This window comes from Pipistrellus hanaki (genome assembly GCF_964339955.1).
Source record: "Pipistrellus hanaki genome assembly, chromosome: 4".
Taxonomy (NCBI): domain Eukaryota; kingdom Metazoa; phylum Chordata; class Mammalia; order Chiroptera; family Vespertilionidae; genus Pipistrellus; species Pipistrellus hanaki.
Genome location: NC_140506.1, coordinates 37,274,259 through 37,291,616, shown reverse-complemented (window position 1 = coordinate 37,291,616; position 17,358 = coordinate 37,274,259). Strand labels below are relative to the sequence as shown.

The 17,358-nt window shown below is 34.8% G+C and overlaps 1 protein-coding gene across 1 annotated transcript in view; it reads left to right on the top strand.

Moving 5' to 3' along the window:
- AP3B1 (adaptor related protein complex 3 subunit beta 1) overlaps window positions 1–17,358 on the top strand; it is a 180,623-nt gene that overhangs the window by 36,403 nt on the left and 126,862 nt on the right. The window contains exons 6-7 of the mRNA XM_084881262.1: window positions 2,925–2,991; window positions 11,715–11,897. Of these exons, the coding sequence (XP_084737388.1) occupies window positions 2,925–2,991; window positions 11,715–11,897 (250 nt within the window). The remainder of the gene's footprint in view (window positions 1–2,924; window positions 2,992–11,714; window positions 11,898–17,358) is intronic.

Here is a 17,358-nt window from a genome sequence, read left to right as displayed (position 1 = left end):
TTTTTTTTATTAGTGAAGCTCTTTATCCGGCCTTCAATTCTGAGTGATAGTTTTGCTGGATAGATTATTTTTGGCTGTAGGTTCTTACTATTCATCACCTTGAATATTTCTTGCCATTCCTGTCTGGCCTGCATGGTTTCTGTTGAGAAATCAGCTGACAATCATATAGGTGCTCCTTTTTAGGTAACTACCTGCTTTGCTCTTGCTGCTTTTAATATTTTCTCTTTGTCTTTTGCTCTTGGAATTTTAATTATGATTTGTCTTGGTGTGGTCTTATTTGGATTCCTTTTGTTTGGAGTTCTGTGCGCTTCTTGGACTTGTAAATCTAATTCTTTCACCAGGTGGGGGAAGTTTTCTGTCACTATTTCTTTCAGTATGTTTTCGATATCTTGCTCTCTCTCATCTTCTGGGACCCCCATAATTCTGATGTTGGTTCACTTGAAGTTGTCCCAGAGGTTTCTTACATTATCTTCAATTTTCTGGATTCTCTTGCCTTCTTGCTTCTGCGGAGGAGTGTCTTCTGGCTCTTTATGTTCCAAACCTTTGACTTGATTCTTGCGATCTTCCATTCTGTTTTTAGGACTCTCTATAATATTTTTTATTTCAGACAATGTATTCTTTATTTCTTGTTGATCCCTTATTATTTCTTGTTGATTCCTTATTAATTTTTGTTGATCCCTTATTATTTCTAGTTGATCCCTTTTCATATTCTCATAGGTCTCATTTATTTTATCGGCCTTTTCTAGGAGATTCTTGAACAACCTTATAAGTGTGGTTTTTGAATTCTATATTCAGTCGCTTTTTGTCCTCCATTTCTTTTGTTTGTGATCTATTTCGTTGTCGCATTTTCGCAGCTTCCCTGATGTTTCAGGGTGGAGCCTACAGCCTTGGTTTCCGTCAGCCCCGCCCTATGCGGCTCCTGAGTCTCAAGGTCCTGCAGTACTCGCTGCAAGCACCTCTGAGAGAAAGGTGCCCTCGAGTTTAGCCTGCTACCAAACAGTCTAGTCTCTCCCCCAATGAGCCCGGAACTGAGGTTCAATTCAGTTGGAAGTGGAGTTGGAGGTGGCATTCAGAGCAGTCTGGAGCCCCTTCTCCTTCCCGCCAGGGCAATCCCGCGGCACAGCCAACCGTTCCTTCTCTGCGCGCAATGTGCGCGCCTCCGGGACCTCCTTTCACCGCTCCCCCGGGGTTCCGCCTTACACCCCAGCTCCCTCTGTTTGAGCCTGGGTCCCCGGGGTCTGGCCTAGAACTGGGGTTCAGAGGAGTCGGAACTGGGGCCCAGCACAGTCCGGAGCCTTTGTCTCCTTCCCACCAGGGCAACCTGGCAGCAGAGTCAACAGTCCGTCCTCTGCGCACAATGTGCGCGTCTCTGGGACTGCCTCTCCGCGCGCACCGCGTGTCTCCGTACCTTAGGCTTCTACAGCTCCTCCGCTCTTCCTTCTGGTTTTTTCCTTGCTTCTCGTTGTAGAATTTCCAGTCAGTTGACTTTCCTGTAATTCTGGGTAATGTCCATTTTATATTTTAGTTGTATTTTATTGAAATTGTTGTGTGCGGCTGCGGCTAGGTGTTTACCTGTGCAGCCATCTTGGATTCTCTCTGTCCAAGCTCTGGTATTCTTTTCTGTTACTATTAATTCCACAAGCTTTTGTCAATATTATTTTGGTTCCTGGTGTTCTGAAATATGTATAAAATATATATAAAAAAAAAAGTAGACGTATTACACACATTTGAGGGAAAAAATCAAACATATGCTAAATAATAAAAGGCAATCTATAATTGAATATGATATTAACATGATATATATGTACATACAAAGGCACACTAACAATACCTGTAATAGGTTAGGGCTCAGAAATTACATATGGGGTTTCATAATGTAAAGATGTAGTGAAATGGCATTAGTTGGAAAAGACTTCCTTGAGAAGGAAGACTGGGGCTGAAATTTGAAAGAAAAGATTTAAATATTCAGATAATTATAATAGTAATAAACATAAAAATAAATATCTTATATAATAAAAGCCTAATATGCTAAGTGTCTGGTTGTCGGTTCAACCAATCAAAGCATAATATGCTAATGATATGCTAAGGCTCCTGAGTCATTTGCTATGATGTGCTCTGACCACCAGGGGGCAGACAGTCAACTATGATGTGCACTAGTCACTATGATGTGCACTGACCACCAGGGGACAGATGCTCCAACCGATAGGTTAGCTTGCTGCTGGGGTCCAGCAGTAAGATGGGCAGACATGCCCTGAAGCCCTCCTGCGGTCCTTCCCCGGCTGACCTACCTCCCATATCCCTCCCCAGCCTTGATCATGCACTGGTGGAGTTCCTCAGCCTGGCCTGCACCCTTTTATAATCCGGGCCCCTTTGGAGGATGTTGGAAAGCTGGTTTTAGCCTGGTCCTGCAGACATAAAAGCTTAATATGCAAATCGACCAAATGGTAGAACAGCTGGTTGGTATGATGTGCACTGACCACAAGGGAACACTCAATGCAGGAGCTTCTCCCTGGTGGTCAGTGTGCTCCCACAGGGGGAGCACCCCTCAGCCAGAAGCCAGGCTCATAGCTGGTGAGTGCAGAGGCTGCAGTTAAAGATGTCTGACTGATGGCTTCCAGGCTGTGAGAGGTTACTTAATGTTTTCTTACTTTTTTTAAGAAGTGAACTTGTTATTTAAATACTTTCTTAATGCTATTGGTATCTGAATTTAATATGAGCAACTTTGGAGAGAAAGAATAGGTCACATTTGGGAGAAAAAGCATCCCATTTTACATTAAATTCATTTTCTATTCTTATCTTTACATAATTCTTGCTTTCCCTTCCCTCTTTAAATGTTTCTCAATATTTTTGAAATGGTTAGTTTCATATAAAGTTAGAATTAAAGGAAAAAATTTAATGTATGTTCTTTTCTCTTTATGTCTTAGCCTTGATCCAGAGCAGAAGGAAATGTTAATTGAAGTTATTGAAAAACTTTTGAAGGATAAAAGCACAGTAAGTAATAAATTCTTAAGTTCGAGTACAATTATACTTTATTTACACAGAATCATTTTACTGTTATATATTTGATGTAATTATTCTTATTGCTTTTTAAATGGTATAAAAGTAGAATATTACAATTCTTGAAGAATAAAACTATCCACATAAAGGGAAGGATTGCATTTAAAATTATTTTTTTTAACAATAGGGTGGTTAAGGCATGTAGCTAGAAGGGGTCAATGGAGGGAAAAGGAGACATGTAATACTTTTAACAATAAAGATTAAAAAAATATTTTGTTGGTTACATGTTTCTTCACAGACTCTGAAGAGCAAGTTGGTAAAAAAAAAAAATGCTTTCTTTAATCTGTGGCTGTAGTTTTTATTTCAAGCAATGATTTATTAGAGTTTTTAAAGGCTGAATCACCTGGGAATAAATAATTATTTTAAAATAAAGTTTTAAAAAGTATTAGAGACATTGAAAAATTAGAGAAGTGTGTTTCAGTATTAGAATTTAAAAAAAATACTGAACATTTTCATCTGTACAAGACTTTTATTGACTGGTAAGAAAGATCTTACTAATATGAGTCATCTTTTAGGAATGGGCATAATTCTGCCTTCTTTCTTTTCCACTCTCATTCTTTGTATTTGATGATAATGGGATCTAGGAATAGTGATGACCCATGGGTTCTGTGAGCTGACCTCTGGAGGAGCAGATATAATGGTTTCTTTGATGGAGGCTTCTGCACCCACCTCTATGGCTCTACTATTGAGGAAAAGGCTGCCAGCTCATTTTAGAATAATATCAGCAGTTATCCAAATACAGCAGCTACTAGCCCCTTATAGCTATTGTTGGTTGGTGTAGTGTATGATTTGTCATGGAGAATATTTAATTTGCACTTGAGAAGAATGTGTATTCTCCTGTTGTTGTGTGTAATGTGTTATGTTTGAGTGTTTTATGTCTGTTAGGCCTAATTAGTTTATAGTATTGTTCAAGTCTTCTGTTTCTTTGTTTGATTTTCTGCCTGGTAGTTTTATCCATTATTGAAATTGGAGTATTGAAGTCTACGGTATTATTGTAGAGCCATCTTATTTCTTTTTTTAATTCTGTCAGTATTTACTTCATATATTTAGGAGCTCTGATGTTTGGTGCATATATGTTTATAATTGTTTCTTTCTTCCTTTTGTCATTATAAAACATCCATTTATCTCTAGTAATGCTTTTTGTTTTAAAGTCTATCTTGTCCATTATAATTACAGCCACTCCAGCTTTTTTATTGTAGCTGTTTACATGATATATCTTTTTCCTTGCTTTTACTGTCAACCTGTTGGTATTTTTAATTTAATGTGTGTCTCCTGTAGACAGCATATTGTTGGATTTTGTTTTTTATCCAGTTTTGAGTAGGTGCCTTTTGCTTAGATTACTTAATCTATTCGTATTTAATGTTGTTATTGATATAGTTGAATTTAAAGCTATTTTACTTGTTTTTGGTTCTTTATTTCTTCTTTACTGCTTTGTTTTTACATTAAGTGAATATGTTCTGTTGAATATTTTAATTCCTCTAATGAGGTTTTTAATATATATTTTTAAAAATACTGTATTATACATGAGATTATATTTGGAGGTTTTATTCCTAGGCCATCCAGCAAATTTATTTTAACCTATGATGTAGCAGGATCTTCATTGTATTTCTTCTATAATATGTGGTATAAGGTAAGAGATAAACATGTATTGTTTTGTTTAATAAATAAATATATTTCAGGAATATATTTATTTATTAAACAAAAATCCTCAGGGTCAGCATGTTACTTAATGCAGACTTATTATAGGCATTTCCTTTAGATTGACACAAGGAAGGATGCCCACCTTCTCAGCTACAATTAAAAATTGTACTAAAGGGTAAGCCAAAATAATTAGACAAGAAAAATTAGTTAGGAATTAGAAAAAAGAAAGTACAACTTCTCTTTGCAGATGATATGATTCATTTTTAGAATAAACCATGAAGAATGAAGAACAAAACTAAATCAAACAAAAAAAGAGCTCAGTAGACAAGCAGGTTAAAGAATTACCATACAGAAAATCAATAGCTTTCTTATATACCAATATAGCAAGTTCAGTTATATAATGATAAAGCAATTTCAATTTATAATAGCATAAAAGTAAGACCAAGATAAAATGCAACTCTAAACCACTGCTTAACTCAGTTGTCTCCATCTCACTACTCCCCACAGAGGTACATTAGCAATTCTGAAATAACACTTTTCTCTGCATTCTGGAATGGAGCTAATAACTAAAAATATATTGTGGGTAATGTGAGCCACATTTCTTAATGTTGGGCACTTTGCAATTTAAACATCATGTCTGATTTTTTTTCTGTTTCTTACCTGTTTTCAATCAACTACCTTATTTTTGATGCCTCTTGTTCATTTCTATTCTCTGTTTTTGAATTTCTGATTCATGTAATTTTTCTGTTCTCCAAATACTGCTTTGAGGGTGCTTATTAATTCATTTGGAGTGTTGTGCTTGTTTCTTCTGCTTCATCATTGATTATTTTGTGGATAATTTTCATCAGTTGAATTGTTTTGATTTTCTGTTTTTAGTACTTACAGATTACTTGCATCTTTACTTTTTTTTTCTGAATAGGGTTGGTGATGTGAGTTTGAGGAACTTTGTCAAATTCTAGTATAAAAGCACTCTGTCAGAACAGCGGAATGGCAGAATAGCAGTGCTTTTTAAAAAAAATTAAGTGGCTTTTTTTGTTGTTTTGTTTTTACTTTTTTATGGGAAGGGCATCCATAGGGATATATGTCCTAAGATTATTTTGATTATGATTATTTTTTACTTTTAGGAGCCTGAAATTTTTCCTCTTTTATTCTGTCCCCTTATAGTTCCTAAGGTGTTCTTTTCCTCTACTCTTTAAAACATCCATAATCAGCTTTGATCTACCAGGAATCATTTACAGTATAGTATTTTCACACTTAGAGTTCTCTTTCTGCTATTGCTATTAATTACCTTTTATACCTACCACCGACTCCTGTCTGCTTTGTTCTGGTATCTCAGTTTTATCAGACTGAGATAGTATTCTGTGAAGTTTTGTGACATAAGCATGAAAGATAACTCTGGGATTGAGGACTGACTTTTCTGCTTTCATGTAATTTGAAGTTTGGAGGTTCTCTGTGTTTTAATTATGCTTAGGACATAGGTTTACGACTTTAGTTTTTCTGGGTTTGGAATGGAAGATTCAGATCTACTCAGGTTTCAGAAGTATTTAAATTAGTTTTGAGAATGTTTTCTGATTTTCCCCTTTGTATGATTATTATCTCTTATAGACAGAATGAAAATATTTTTAGGTCTATACAGTTATTTATGGATCTTATCTTTGTTATTACTTTTGCTTGTTGCATGTAATACTTCATTGAAGGAAGACAGTTATATTTCTTCTTTCCCCCAAATTAATAATGTCAGCATTGACATTTAAAATCAATAAGAATTCTGCCCTGGCTAGTTTTGGTCAGTGGTTAGACATCAGCCCACAGACCATAGGGTTGTGGGTTCGATTCCTGGTCCAGAGCATATTACCTGGGTTGCATGTTCCCCAAAACCAGTAGGGATGCATGGAGGAGACAACTAATCTATGTGTCAATGTTCCTTTATCTCCTCCTTCCCCCCTCCCCCACCCCCCCACCCCCGGAACTTCCCACTTCTCTCCTTTCCACTCTCTGGAAATCAGTGGGAAAAATATCCTTGGATGAGGATTTAAAAAATATATATAAATCATGTTTGTTTAAAAATTTCCCAATTAAATGAACAAGGTCCAATTTATTTTCACATTGTAAAAATGAACAAGGTCCAATTTATTTTCACATTGTGAAAAAGAATGTGTTATCAGCAGAGCTTCTTGGGGTCATTATCATGATGACATTGCTGTTGCTGTTGATAAGTAAAACTTGAAAGGTATTAATATATTTAAAAAGTTTCCATTTAATCTCTGTTAATTTTTTAAAATAGATATTTTTAAATTGATTTCAGAGAGGAGGGGAGAGGGAGAGAGAGAGAAACATCTGTGATAAAAGAGAATCATTGATCAGCTGCCTCCTGCACTCCCCCCCATCCCCCCGCGACCGGGATTTGAGCACGCAACCTAGGCATGTGCCCTGACTGGGAATTGAACTGTAACCTCCTGGTTCATAGGCCAACATTCAACCACTTAGCCATGTCAGCTGGGCTGTTGCTTATTGTAGCCTAAGAAGATTTTCCTACAATTGAGATAAGTCTCCAAGAAAACTAGTTCTAAAACACTTTAAGTAAAGGTGGAATATATACATATTAAAAGATAATAGATTGGCTTTTCCCTTTTACTAGAGAAAGAGCAATATTTGTCATATGATAATTCTTTCCTAATAATAAATAATTTTGGGTTTAGGAATATAGTTATGGTAATATAACTGGAAGAACATATGTTACTTACCTAACTATTGTTTGAATATATCTGTAAATTTTTTAAAACCTCATAACTACAGTCAATGAAATTAAAAAGGGAATATTTTATCTATATTCCCCAATCGTTACAAGTTTTCTTTATATAATTTCTTCATTTTATATTCTCATATTTACCATTTTCATCCTATTTTCTCTATTTAACATATCCTGAACACTTCCTTACAATAAACCTTTCCTGATTTTCAGTTATAAATTCATTTTTTAAATTTGTAACACTTTTTAAATGCAGAAATCCATATTTGTTGAGCAAGTTAAGCATAGTAGTGGATGGTATCTCTTATTTAGTACACCTCAAAAGCAGGCTGGTATTTATTTGTTTTTCCTTCTACATTAATTTTAAAGAAATCCTTTTGATGGCATTTAACTTTCTAATAGAAAAGAATGTTACTTAGGAAAACAATTTTGATCCATGGCTACTGAAAAACCGAAGTTTCCCCCTCCCCCCATGAGAAAGTTTCCACTTCTTAATTTAGCTACAAAATGATGTTTAATGAATATATTGTTCATAACTAAGCTGTGGGGAGAAGATACCATTTTCTAAGTTATTGATTTAATGTTGGTAAAAGCCTCACTGTTGTGGGCAAAAAAAACACACCTCTGAGTTTGTGCAGATGTTTTGTTGTGATAGATCTATTATCCAGCTATTAGAAGATAAATGACGGATCTTTCCCATTTTCCATGCCTCAAGAAAATTGAAATAAGAAGGGGAATATCATTTGGGCTGTATGATTAGGGCAGGTTGGATGGCCATTAATTTAAGAGAAGAAAATCTTGGCAGCATTGGCCAGCTTATACCATATTATCAATCAAACCTTGATGCACTTCTTGTGATGACCCAGCACTCTCAGGTTTTTGCAACGTTAATTAGAATTCATGACAAAATAGATGCAAGGAAACGTTTTGTACCCTTCATAATTTTATAGAAAATTTATTGTTATTAGTGGAACCATTTGCTTAGTGTGATTTTTTTCATTACCAGCTTGTCAACTAGCATAGATAATCTGGAGAAAATATGAACTCCATAGATGGGGTGTCACTTTTGTTGATGGTTCATGTAGTTTACCTTGGAGCACAGCTAATGGCTGAAGTTCATAGCAACAGCACAGAAAAACGTGGCAACCAAGGGAAGATAAATGAACCATGTTTATTGCTTTAATATAAAAAATACATAAATGGAAAACTGCATTTGAATTTGATGAGCTCATTGCTAGTTTTGTTGGAGTGATTTATTTTTCTCCTTATATAAATAGCTACTATTGACACAGTGGGTTAGAAATTAACTGTCTTTTTTTGATAAATGAATATTTTTGATTTTAAAATCTGAGTAAATAATTTTATTTTAATTCTGGGAGTTTTATAGAGTATTGAACGTTTAACAGACCCTAATTATTAATTCTTCTGGCAGTATTTTAACCAAGGGTAAGTTTGTTAAAACCATACAATGAAATATCTAAAATAGCCAGTTTTATTTTGCAAAGGCATCTTTTTTACAATCTTCCTAATTATTTGTTTCCTTAAACTTTATTTGTACTTGTGTAATTATTTTCTTTCATTTTTCATGTTCTTTATTAGTACTTAAGAATTATTTTGTATCTGTAGCTCTTGGTTTAATAGATTTAATAACATGGTAGCTGATTTTTCTTTTAATTATTTGGTATCTATGAAACACTTTGAAAAAAAGATACTCTAGGCTTAGGCAAAATAAGCCTTAATTTTACACAATTCTTACATTTAAACTTTGTTGAATTATTATTTCAATTCCATGGATTATTTTATTCTAAGTGGTATTATTTATTTTTGTATTTGAACACCTTTTACTAATTGATACAGATATGCCTATGTATAAAATATATATAAATATAGATATATTTCACAATTACTAAGTCATTCTATAGTTTGATGCTATAAACTTAGTTGTTTTAAGAGTTTTTAAAATATTAATTTTATCATTTTGAAATACGATTATCACAGAATATAATTTTTAAAGATTTATGAAAAAGACATCAAAATGTAAAGTTGAAAACACTAACTTAACTTCCTTTCCATATAAATAGCAAATAGAAAATTATATGTATAATGCAGTTTTATATAGTTCACACAAATAGTCAATTCTTTGCTTTTTCAATTGAAGTGTATACATGCTGAGACCAGCAGGCGCCAGTACATGGGCAGGGCTGGAGTCAATAAATGCAGCTTCACGTTTATGCTGATTGGTAATTCATAAAATCCCCACAGGACTGGAAACTTGTTTAGCATAATAGCAAGTCTATATTCTGAGCTGTTTTCTTTCAATTGTATTGTTGGTTGCATATTAATAAACTAAATGTCAGCCAAGTAGAGGGACAAACATTAAAAATATGAATATCATTGTATCTAATATTTTTCAAAAAGTACCGTTTCAGTATATTATTTCAGTAAGTTATATTTCTACTTAATTCTGTATTGTAAGTCATTGGGGAAATTTTAGACACTAAAATGAAGATCCCTAGTGTTCAGAAAGAATATGATATTAATTTATTTTTTCAAAATTGTTTTATATTGTTGGCTAAATATATATATGTAAACTATTTGTGTATCATATATTTTGCTTAGCTTGTATTTTTATACCAAAGAAATCTTGATTTCACCACTTTGCAAAAGCATGAGAATTCCCAAAAAAGCATTTATGGTTCATTAATTGGTCTTAGAGAAAGCTGCCTTTTGTTGGTAATTAATTATTTCAATTTAAGCACATAAGTGATAAAACTGTACTAAAATTATAGCCTGCATTTTCTTTGTAAATAAATTACATTGGTAAAAACAGGTGGATTAAAATGTGTAAGATATGAAAGTGCTTTTGTTTCAAAAACATTTATGAGTTTCTCATTCACATTTTAAGATACATTCATTGTGAAATTATTGTCATTCTCATTGTAAACTGATATAATGTGGTCATGGTTATTGTCTTGATTCTTTTTCTGAATATTGTCATGTATTAAATAATGGCTCTTTAGATTAGAATTTAGGTTACCTTTAAAAATGAAAAATGTGCATGATGAGTTTATTTAGTCCATATGTGAACAATTTGTAGAAGTTTAACCTCATGAAATAAAAAATTACCCAAATTTCTAATATTAGTATTTCAGAAAAATATTAGTTTTATATACATGTTACAACTCTTAAAATTATTCTTTTAGGGAGTGACACTTTAAATTTTGTTATTTAAACATGTATAATCATTTATTATTATTACTTTTTATTCATACTTTTTTATTTATTAATAAAATTTTAAAAGTTTTACGTATGTATTCTTTTCCTTCAATTGAACGCCCCCCCCCCCCCAAGCCATTCTCACCCAGGCAAGCCCCCAACGACCCAGTGTCTGTGTCCATTGGCTATGCTAATACGCATGCATACAAGTCCTTTGGTTGCTCTCTAACCTACTCCCCTTCCCTACCATTTGTCTCTCGATCTATTCTTGTTCATCAAATTATGTTGATCATTATATCCAACATATGAGTGAGATCATGTGATATTTATCTTTCTCTGACTGTTTTATTTCGCTTAGCATAATGCTCTCCAGTTCCAGTCATGCTGTTGCAAATGGCAAAAGTTCCTTCTTTTCTTTATAGCACCACAGTATTCCATTGTGTAGATGTACCACAGTTTTTTATTCCACTCGTCTGCCAATGGGCATTTAGGCTGTTTCCAAATCTTAGCTATGGTGTATTGTGTTGCGATGAACATAGTGGTGCATGTATCTTTTTGATTGGTGTTTCTGGTTTATTGGGATATAGTCCTAGAAGTGGGATTACTGGGTCAAATGGGAGTTCCGTTATTAGTTTTTTGAGGAAACTCCATACTGTCTTCCACAATGGCTGCACCAGTCTGCATTCCCACCAGCAGTACAGGAGGGTTCCTTTTTCTCCGCATCCTCACCAGCACTTGTTATTTATTGATTTGTTATGATAGCCATTCTGACAGGTGTGAGATGGTATCTCATTGTTCTGATTTTTAACCTCTAGGATGATTAGTAACTTTGAGCATGTTTTCATATGTCTCTGGGCCTTCTGTATGTCCTCTTTCAACAAGTGTCTATTTAGATCCTTTGCCCATTTTCTTGTAATTTATTATTCAGAAGTGACTGAATATTTTAAACATTGATTGTCATAATAATGATTATACCTCTGTAATGCCTGAGTGGAATCTTTGACAGTGGGAAAACTTTTTTTTAATGAGTTATTATTTCTTTCTATTGTAGCTGGTAGCTGGCAGTGTTGTGATGGCTTTTGAAGAAGTATGCCCAGATAGAATAGACCTGATTCACAAGAATTACCGCAAGCTATGTAATTTACTAGTTGATGTAGAAGAGTGGGGACAAGTTGTCATAATCCACATGCTGACTCGATATGCTCGTACACAGTTTGTCAGTCCTTGGAAAGAGGTAAGTGTTGAGTAATTTTGCACTTACAAAATATACTAAGAAAATGGATGCGCTTTAAAAATGTGTATGAAAATTAAGAGTAGTAAATTATATTGTAGAAATCTGTATTTAAGGAGATCTCATTTTTCTCATGTTCTTTTAGAAATCAGGAAACCAATATAAATGCAGGGATATTTGGTCATTGTTTTATCATTAGAGGATATACATTTAATGGCACAGTATATAAAATTTTAGCTTATTCTGCTTAAGAATTGAAGTATATTTTGAATTATCCATGTATAAAAGTCATGTCACATAGGCTCTTAAATTGGTGCAGTTTTACTAACCATCTCTGCATTTATTTTATAAAGTTAACTTTATTTATCATTTGGCAAAGTAAACTTTTGATGGCATTTGTGCTGGATTAAGCAACATGTCCATGCTTGGCCCCTTAATGTAAATGGTGACTTTGACAATAGATTTTTGTTGCTAATAGCTAGTTATTTAATTTCAGCCAGTAATTTTTCAGATTGCTATTGAGATTTTTCCTGTTCTATAGGTAAATTTTTTACCTAGCCACTATCACTATTTAATAAAACTTTTTATTGTACTTTCCTGTCAGCATCAAGTCACTTTAGTAGCTTTATGCAAATGATCCTTTGCTTTGTCACTGTGTAGAAATTGGAGTTAAAATATATACATTTTTTACCATATCCCCTAAAAATATCTTTGTAGTTTGTCTATTTATTTATGTTCCTTGAATTTAATTTTAGATAAAATTCATGTTTGAAGCTATTTGCCAAATAAAAAAGTTAACTTATACTACATATATATTTATTCTTTTGACAGATTATTTAAGAAATTGGTACTATATGCATTTTTTTTTTTACATGTTAATTCTGTGAACCTCAGTTATTATTACAAACATGAGATGAAACTCTGGTCATTGTCCTGGTAACACTGGAATTGGGCTAAATAATTTCTTATCTTTGCTACTTATTTGCAATTTGACCTAGGCTTTATTCTAAATTATGTGGTTAATGGGCTAATTCAGTAGTTTCCAGGAGTGCTCCTCTGCTCTAGGATGCTGTAGTACTGCCACTGGACCAACCAAGAGGGTGGGGCCCTAGAGTCTCTAGACTGTTCCACACGGAGCAGGCTTCGCCTTTACCTGCCTTTCATATGCAGCTTTGCATGTTATTTCCTTTAGAAAGATTTCTGGGCTAAAAGAAAAGAAAAACCTCCAGTAAAATAGAAGATTTGTAAAGGTGTGGCTAACTATAATCGTGTATATTCTTAAAAACATAGAAACAATTCAAGAACATTGTGAAACAAAGGGCATCCTTTTCATAACATCATGGTAGCCCCTTTAGAGCCAATTACTGGCAACCATTTAATTTCATTTGTTCTAGTGGTTATAAATTTTACTTTAGATAACACATTTTACTTTATTAATTTAAAATGATTCCAGTTCACCCACAAATAGTCAAGATAACAGGCTAGTGTCTCTTTGAATACACATGTGTTTTGTTTATTACCAGTGTAAAAGATTTGAAAGGTCAATCTTTATGGTATCATTAGAAGTAAGGGATTGTTGCCCAGGCATTGTGATTCAGTGTTTGAGTGTCAGTCTGTGAACCAGGAGGTCTTGGTTCAATTCCCGTCCAGGGCACATACCCTCAGTGGGGCATGCAGGAGGCAGTTGATTAATGATTCTCTCACATCATGGATGCTTTTATCTCTCCCTTCCTCTCTGAAATCGATACTCGCGCACACGTGCGTGTGTATAAAATATATATATTTATATATATATACTAGAGGCTCGGTACACAAAATTTGTGCTCTGGGAGGGGGGTTGTCCCTCAGCTCAGCCTGTACCCTTTCACAATCAGGGTGCCCTTAGGGGATTTCCGACTGATGGCTTAGGCCTGGGGGGTGGGCCTAAACTGTCAGATTGACATCCTTAGAGCTGTCACGGAGGTGGGAGAGGATTCTGCCACCTCTGCTGCACTTGCTAATCATAAGCCCAGCTTTTGGCTGAGCGGTTCTCCCCCTGTGGGAGGGTACTTACCACCAAGGGGCAGCTCCTGTATTGAGCATCTGCCCTCTGGTGGTCAGTGTTTATCATAGCAACTGATAGTTCTGCAATTTGGTCGATTTGCATATTAGCCTTTTATTATATAGAGTGTGTGTGTGTGTGTGTGTGTGTGTGTGTGTATTATATAAGGGATTGTCAAAGATGTTAGATTTTTAGTACAAATACATTGTATAAAAATAAAGTTCAAGTGGATTATCATTTAGACCATGTTTATGCTCACTGTCACTTAACCCATCTTAGACTTTCTGTGCCTATTTACAGTTCTGTTTTATAGAGAAACTTTCGAGTGATCAGTCCAGCCACTTTTAGTCTTGAAGACTTTTTGGCCTAGACTTTGAGTTGCATTCAACTTTTTAGGACTCCATATGGTGATTTTAACTTTAAAAGTTGGCTACTGAATTACAAGGCAATGTTTGATCATACCTAGAAGGAACTGAGAAGTATTTGGGATTTATATCTGCTCTAATTTTTCACTTCTCTTGTTGTAAAAAGCATTCCATGAAGTAAAGAACTACTTAAGAATGTTATCCTATCTAACAAAGAAGGAATATGCTAATTGACCCTCACACCATCACAAAGATGGCAGTGCCTACAGCCAATAAGAAGAGAATATACTAATTGACTTCTCCACCCTCAAAGATGGCGGTGCCCAGTCCCCTCAGCCCCGCTGGGGTGGCAGGCACGCAGCAAGGCCAGGCCTGCCTCAGACAGGCCCGGCTGCTCCATGCACACCTGCCTCCAGAGTCCCCCAGACCCTTATCCCCCCACCCCCCAGCCGCCCAGGGCTGGCAGAAGGCTCAGGCAAGCTTCGGATGGCAGCTACCCAACTGCCCAGGGCCACCTGAGGCTCAGTAACCAGGGCTGGCTGAGGCTTGTGCTGCTGGCAGTGGCAGCAGCAGAGGTGTGATGGGGCATTGCCTTCCCCTGATTGCCGGGTCACTTCCTACCCCTGAGGCCTCCTGGACTGTGAGAGGGGGCAGGCTGGGCTGAGGGACCATTCCCTCCTCCCAGTGCATGATTTTTCATGCACTGGGCCTCTAATAGCATATGAAGGTAAAGTGGAACAGTACTCTAGCAAAGTTACCATCCTTTTTTATCCTTTTACCATCAACATTTGAATATGTGTGTGTTTTTTTTTCCATGAGATCAGCAGAGTACAAAGGTATTCATTTTAGTATTCCCATCCTTTTTTACATATCAGGCAGAAGTCATTTGCATAAATGCTATATGAACACCAGTATATGATAATGAAAAGGCTATTTATAAGTGAGAAAAATATCACTAAAGTAATATGTTGACTTAAGTTATATAAAATAAAAAACTGCCTAAAATGCTGAATTCATTAAAATTTAGATGTTTCCTTCTCAATTCTAAGAGAAAATATGAAAAATAACACTTGATTCTTTGTAGTTAGCAATTTAAGACTTTGTTTACTTACGTTGCATTTAATTTGAGATAAGACAGTGGGAATTATTATCCATTATATAGATGAAGAAACTGAGGGATGTAGTTTTTAATGACTAGACAATTTTACTTTTAAAAAGTAGAGCTAGAAGTAGAAACAGGATAATCTAACACTTAGGCCAACATTCTTCCCATATATTCTATTACCCCATAGCTTTTAAATTCAAGTATCCTTTTGTTTACTTTAATAAAGTTTCTATGTGTTTGCTTATTATGTTCCAGTCAAAGCTGATATTGAAGCCCCTAATCCATAATACACAGATATTGCAATTAGCTAACAACCATAATTTAATTTGCTTTTCTCAAAGAGAGGTGATATTTCTCATTGAATTCTTTAAAATAGTGTTTAAAAGAATTGTGTTTATGGGCTTGAAAGATAGCAAAATTGTTTTTTGAGGAATTAAAAATTAGTGGAAATACTTTTTGAGATGAGCTGATGTACATGCATTTGTCAGTAAGTTCTCAAATGAACACATCATATATAAATAGGCTTCTTCAGGGGCAAAAGAGATTTTTAATTTAGTTTATTTGCATCATTATAGATCAGTATTTAGGCTGTTTATATGTAAATGGATGAATTGAGGAACAATTAAGTGTTGACAAAGTAGATTTCAGTCACATCAATTGCAGTGCATTTTCTATAATTTTTCTAACTGACATCTTTGATGATAAATAGTGGATGCCAAGTCAAAGCCGATTATACAGAGCACTAGGAATTCATGGGACTGTCAGGGAGAAGACCGATTGACTTTAAATTTACATATTAATGAGAAGATTTGTTAAGAGGATGCTTGACTATAGAAAATAACAGCGTATTTATAGGGCACGACATTTTATAAATAAAGCTGATGCAGGAAAATGGAAATTAAACCTTTTAGGTTAATAAATTCAAGAGACTGCTAAAAATGCATATTTGCATTTCTATTTTCTTAAATTTACCTTACTCTTTGCAGTCCTAGTGGGTTGTTTTTTTATTCTAGGTCAAGTTTGTATAATTTTCAAGGACATAAAATTACTTAAACATTTTCTTTGTGTCATTCAGGCTATTATGGGAGAATACTTGAAGCATAAGTATAAATCTCTGAGACTAAAGTTGTTTTTGTAGAAGTAATGGACTTTAAAAAGTGCTATAAAACATCAAGTAAATTTTAAAAGTGATTAAAAAACAAGCTTTTAGTGGCATTAATTATAAACTGAAATAAAACTCCGGCATTGGGTCTGACAGCAATGTTTCTAATTTTATTAATCTATGTCTTCAAAGTTGAACTTTCTCAAGGGGATGACAGTTTTGTTAGAAATATCAAAATTATTAATTTGGAACTTAAAACTATAACTTCACAGTTCTTTTTGCATATTGAATTCAAAATATAATTCTGGTGGCAATATGTAAGCCTTTTGAAATCTGGAGTGATTCATCTACATTTATTTCTCTCAGTGTATTAGTACTTCAATGATAAAACCCTTTGTAGGTGTAACAAAGTTCCAAGTTTAGATTTTTATTTTAAATTGTTTAAAGTATTACAAATAGTAGTACATATGCCTCCTTTTTCCCCCCACCGACCTTCCCCCAGCCCCCTCATTTCCCCCTTACCCCTCCCCGCTGCCGCACATGCCTTCACCCGGGCCCCCTCCCTCCTCAGTGTCTTGCATCTATTGGTTATGCTTATATGCATGCATACAAGTCCTTTGATTGATCTCCTACTTACTCCCCCTACACCCTACTCAGACTTACAGCTGTAGTTTGACAGTCTGTTCAATGCTTCTTTGCCAAGTTTAGAATTTTGTTTAAAGTATCCTATATAATAGAAGCCTAATATGTTAAGTGTCCGGTCATCTGTTCAACCAATCAAAGTGTAATATGCAAATATGTTAAGGCTGCTCAACCGCTCACTATGACATGTACAGATCACCAGGTGGCAG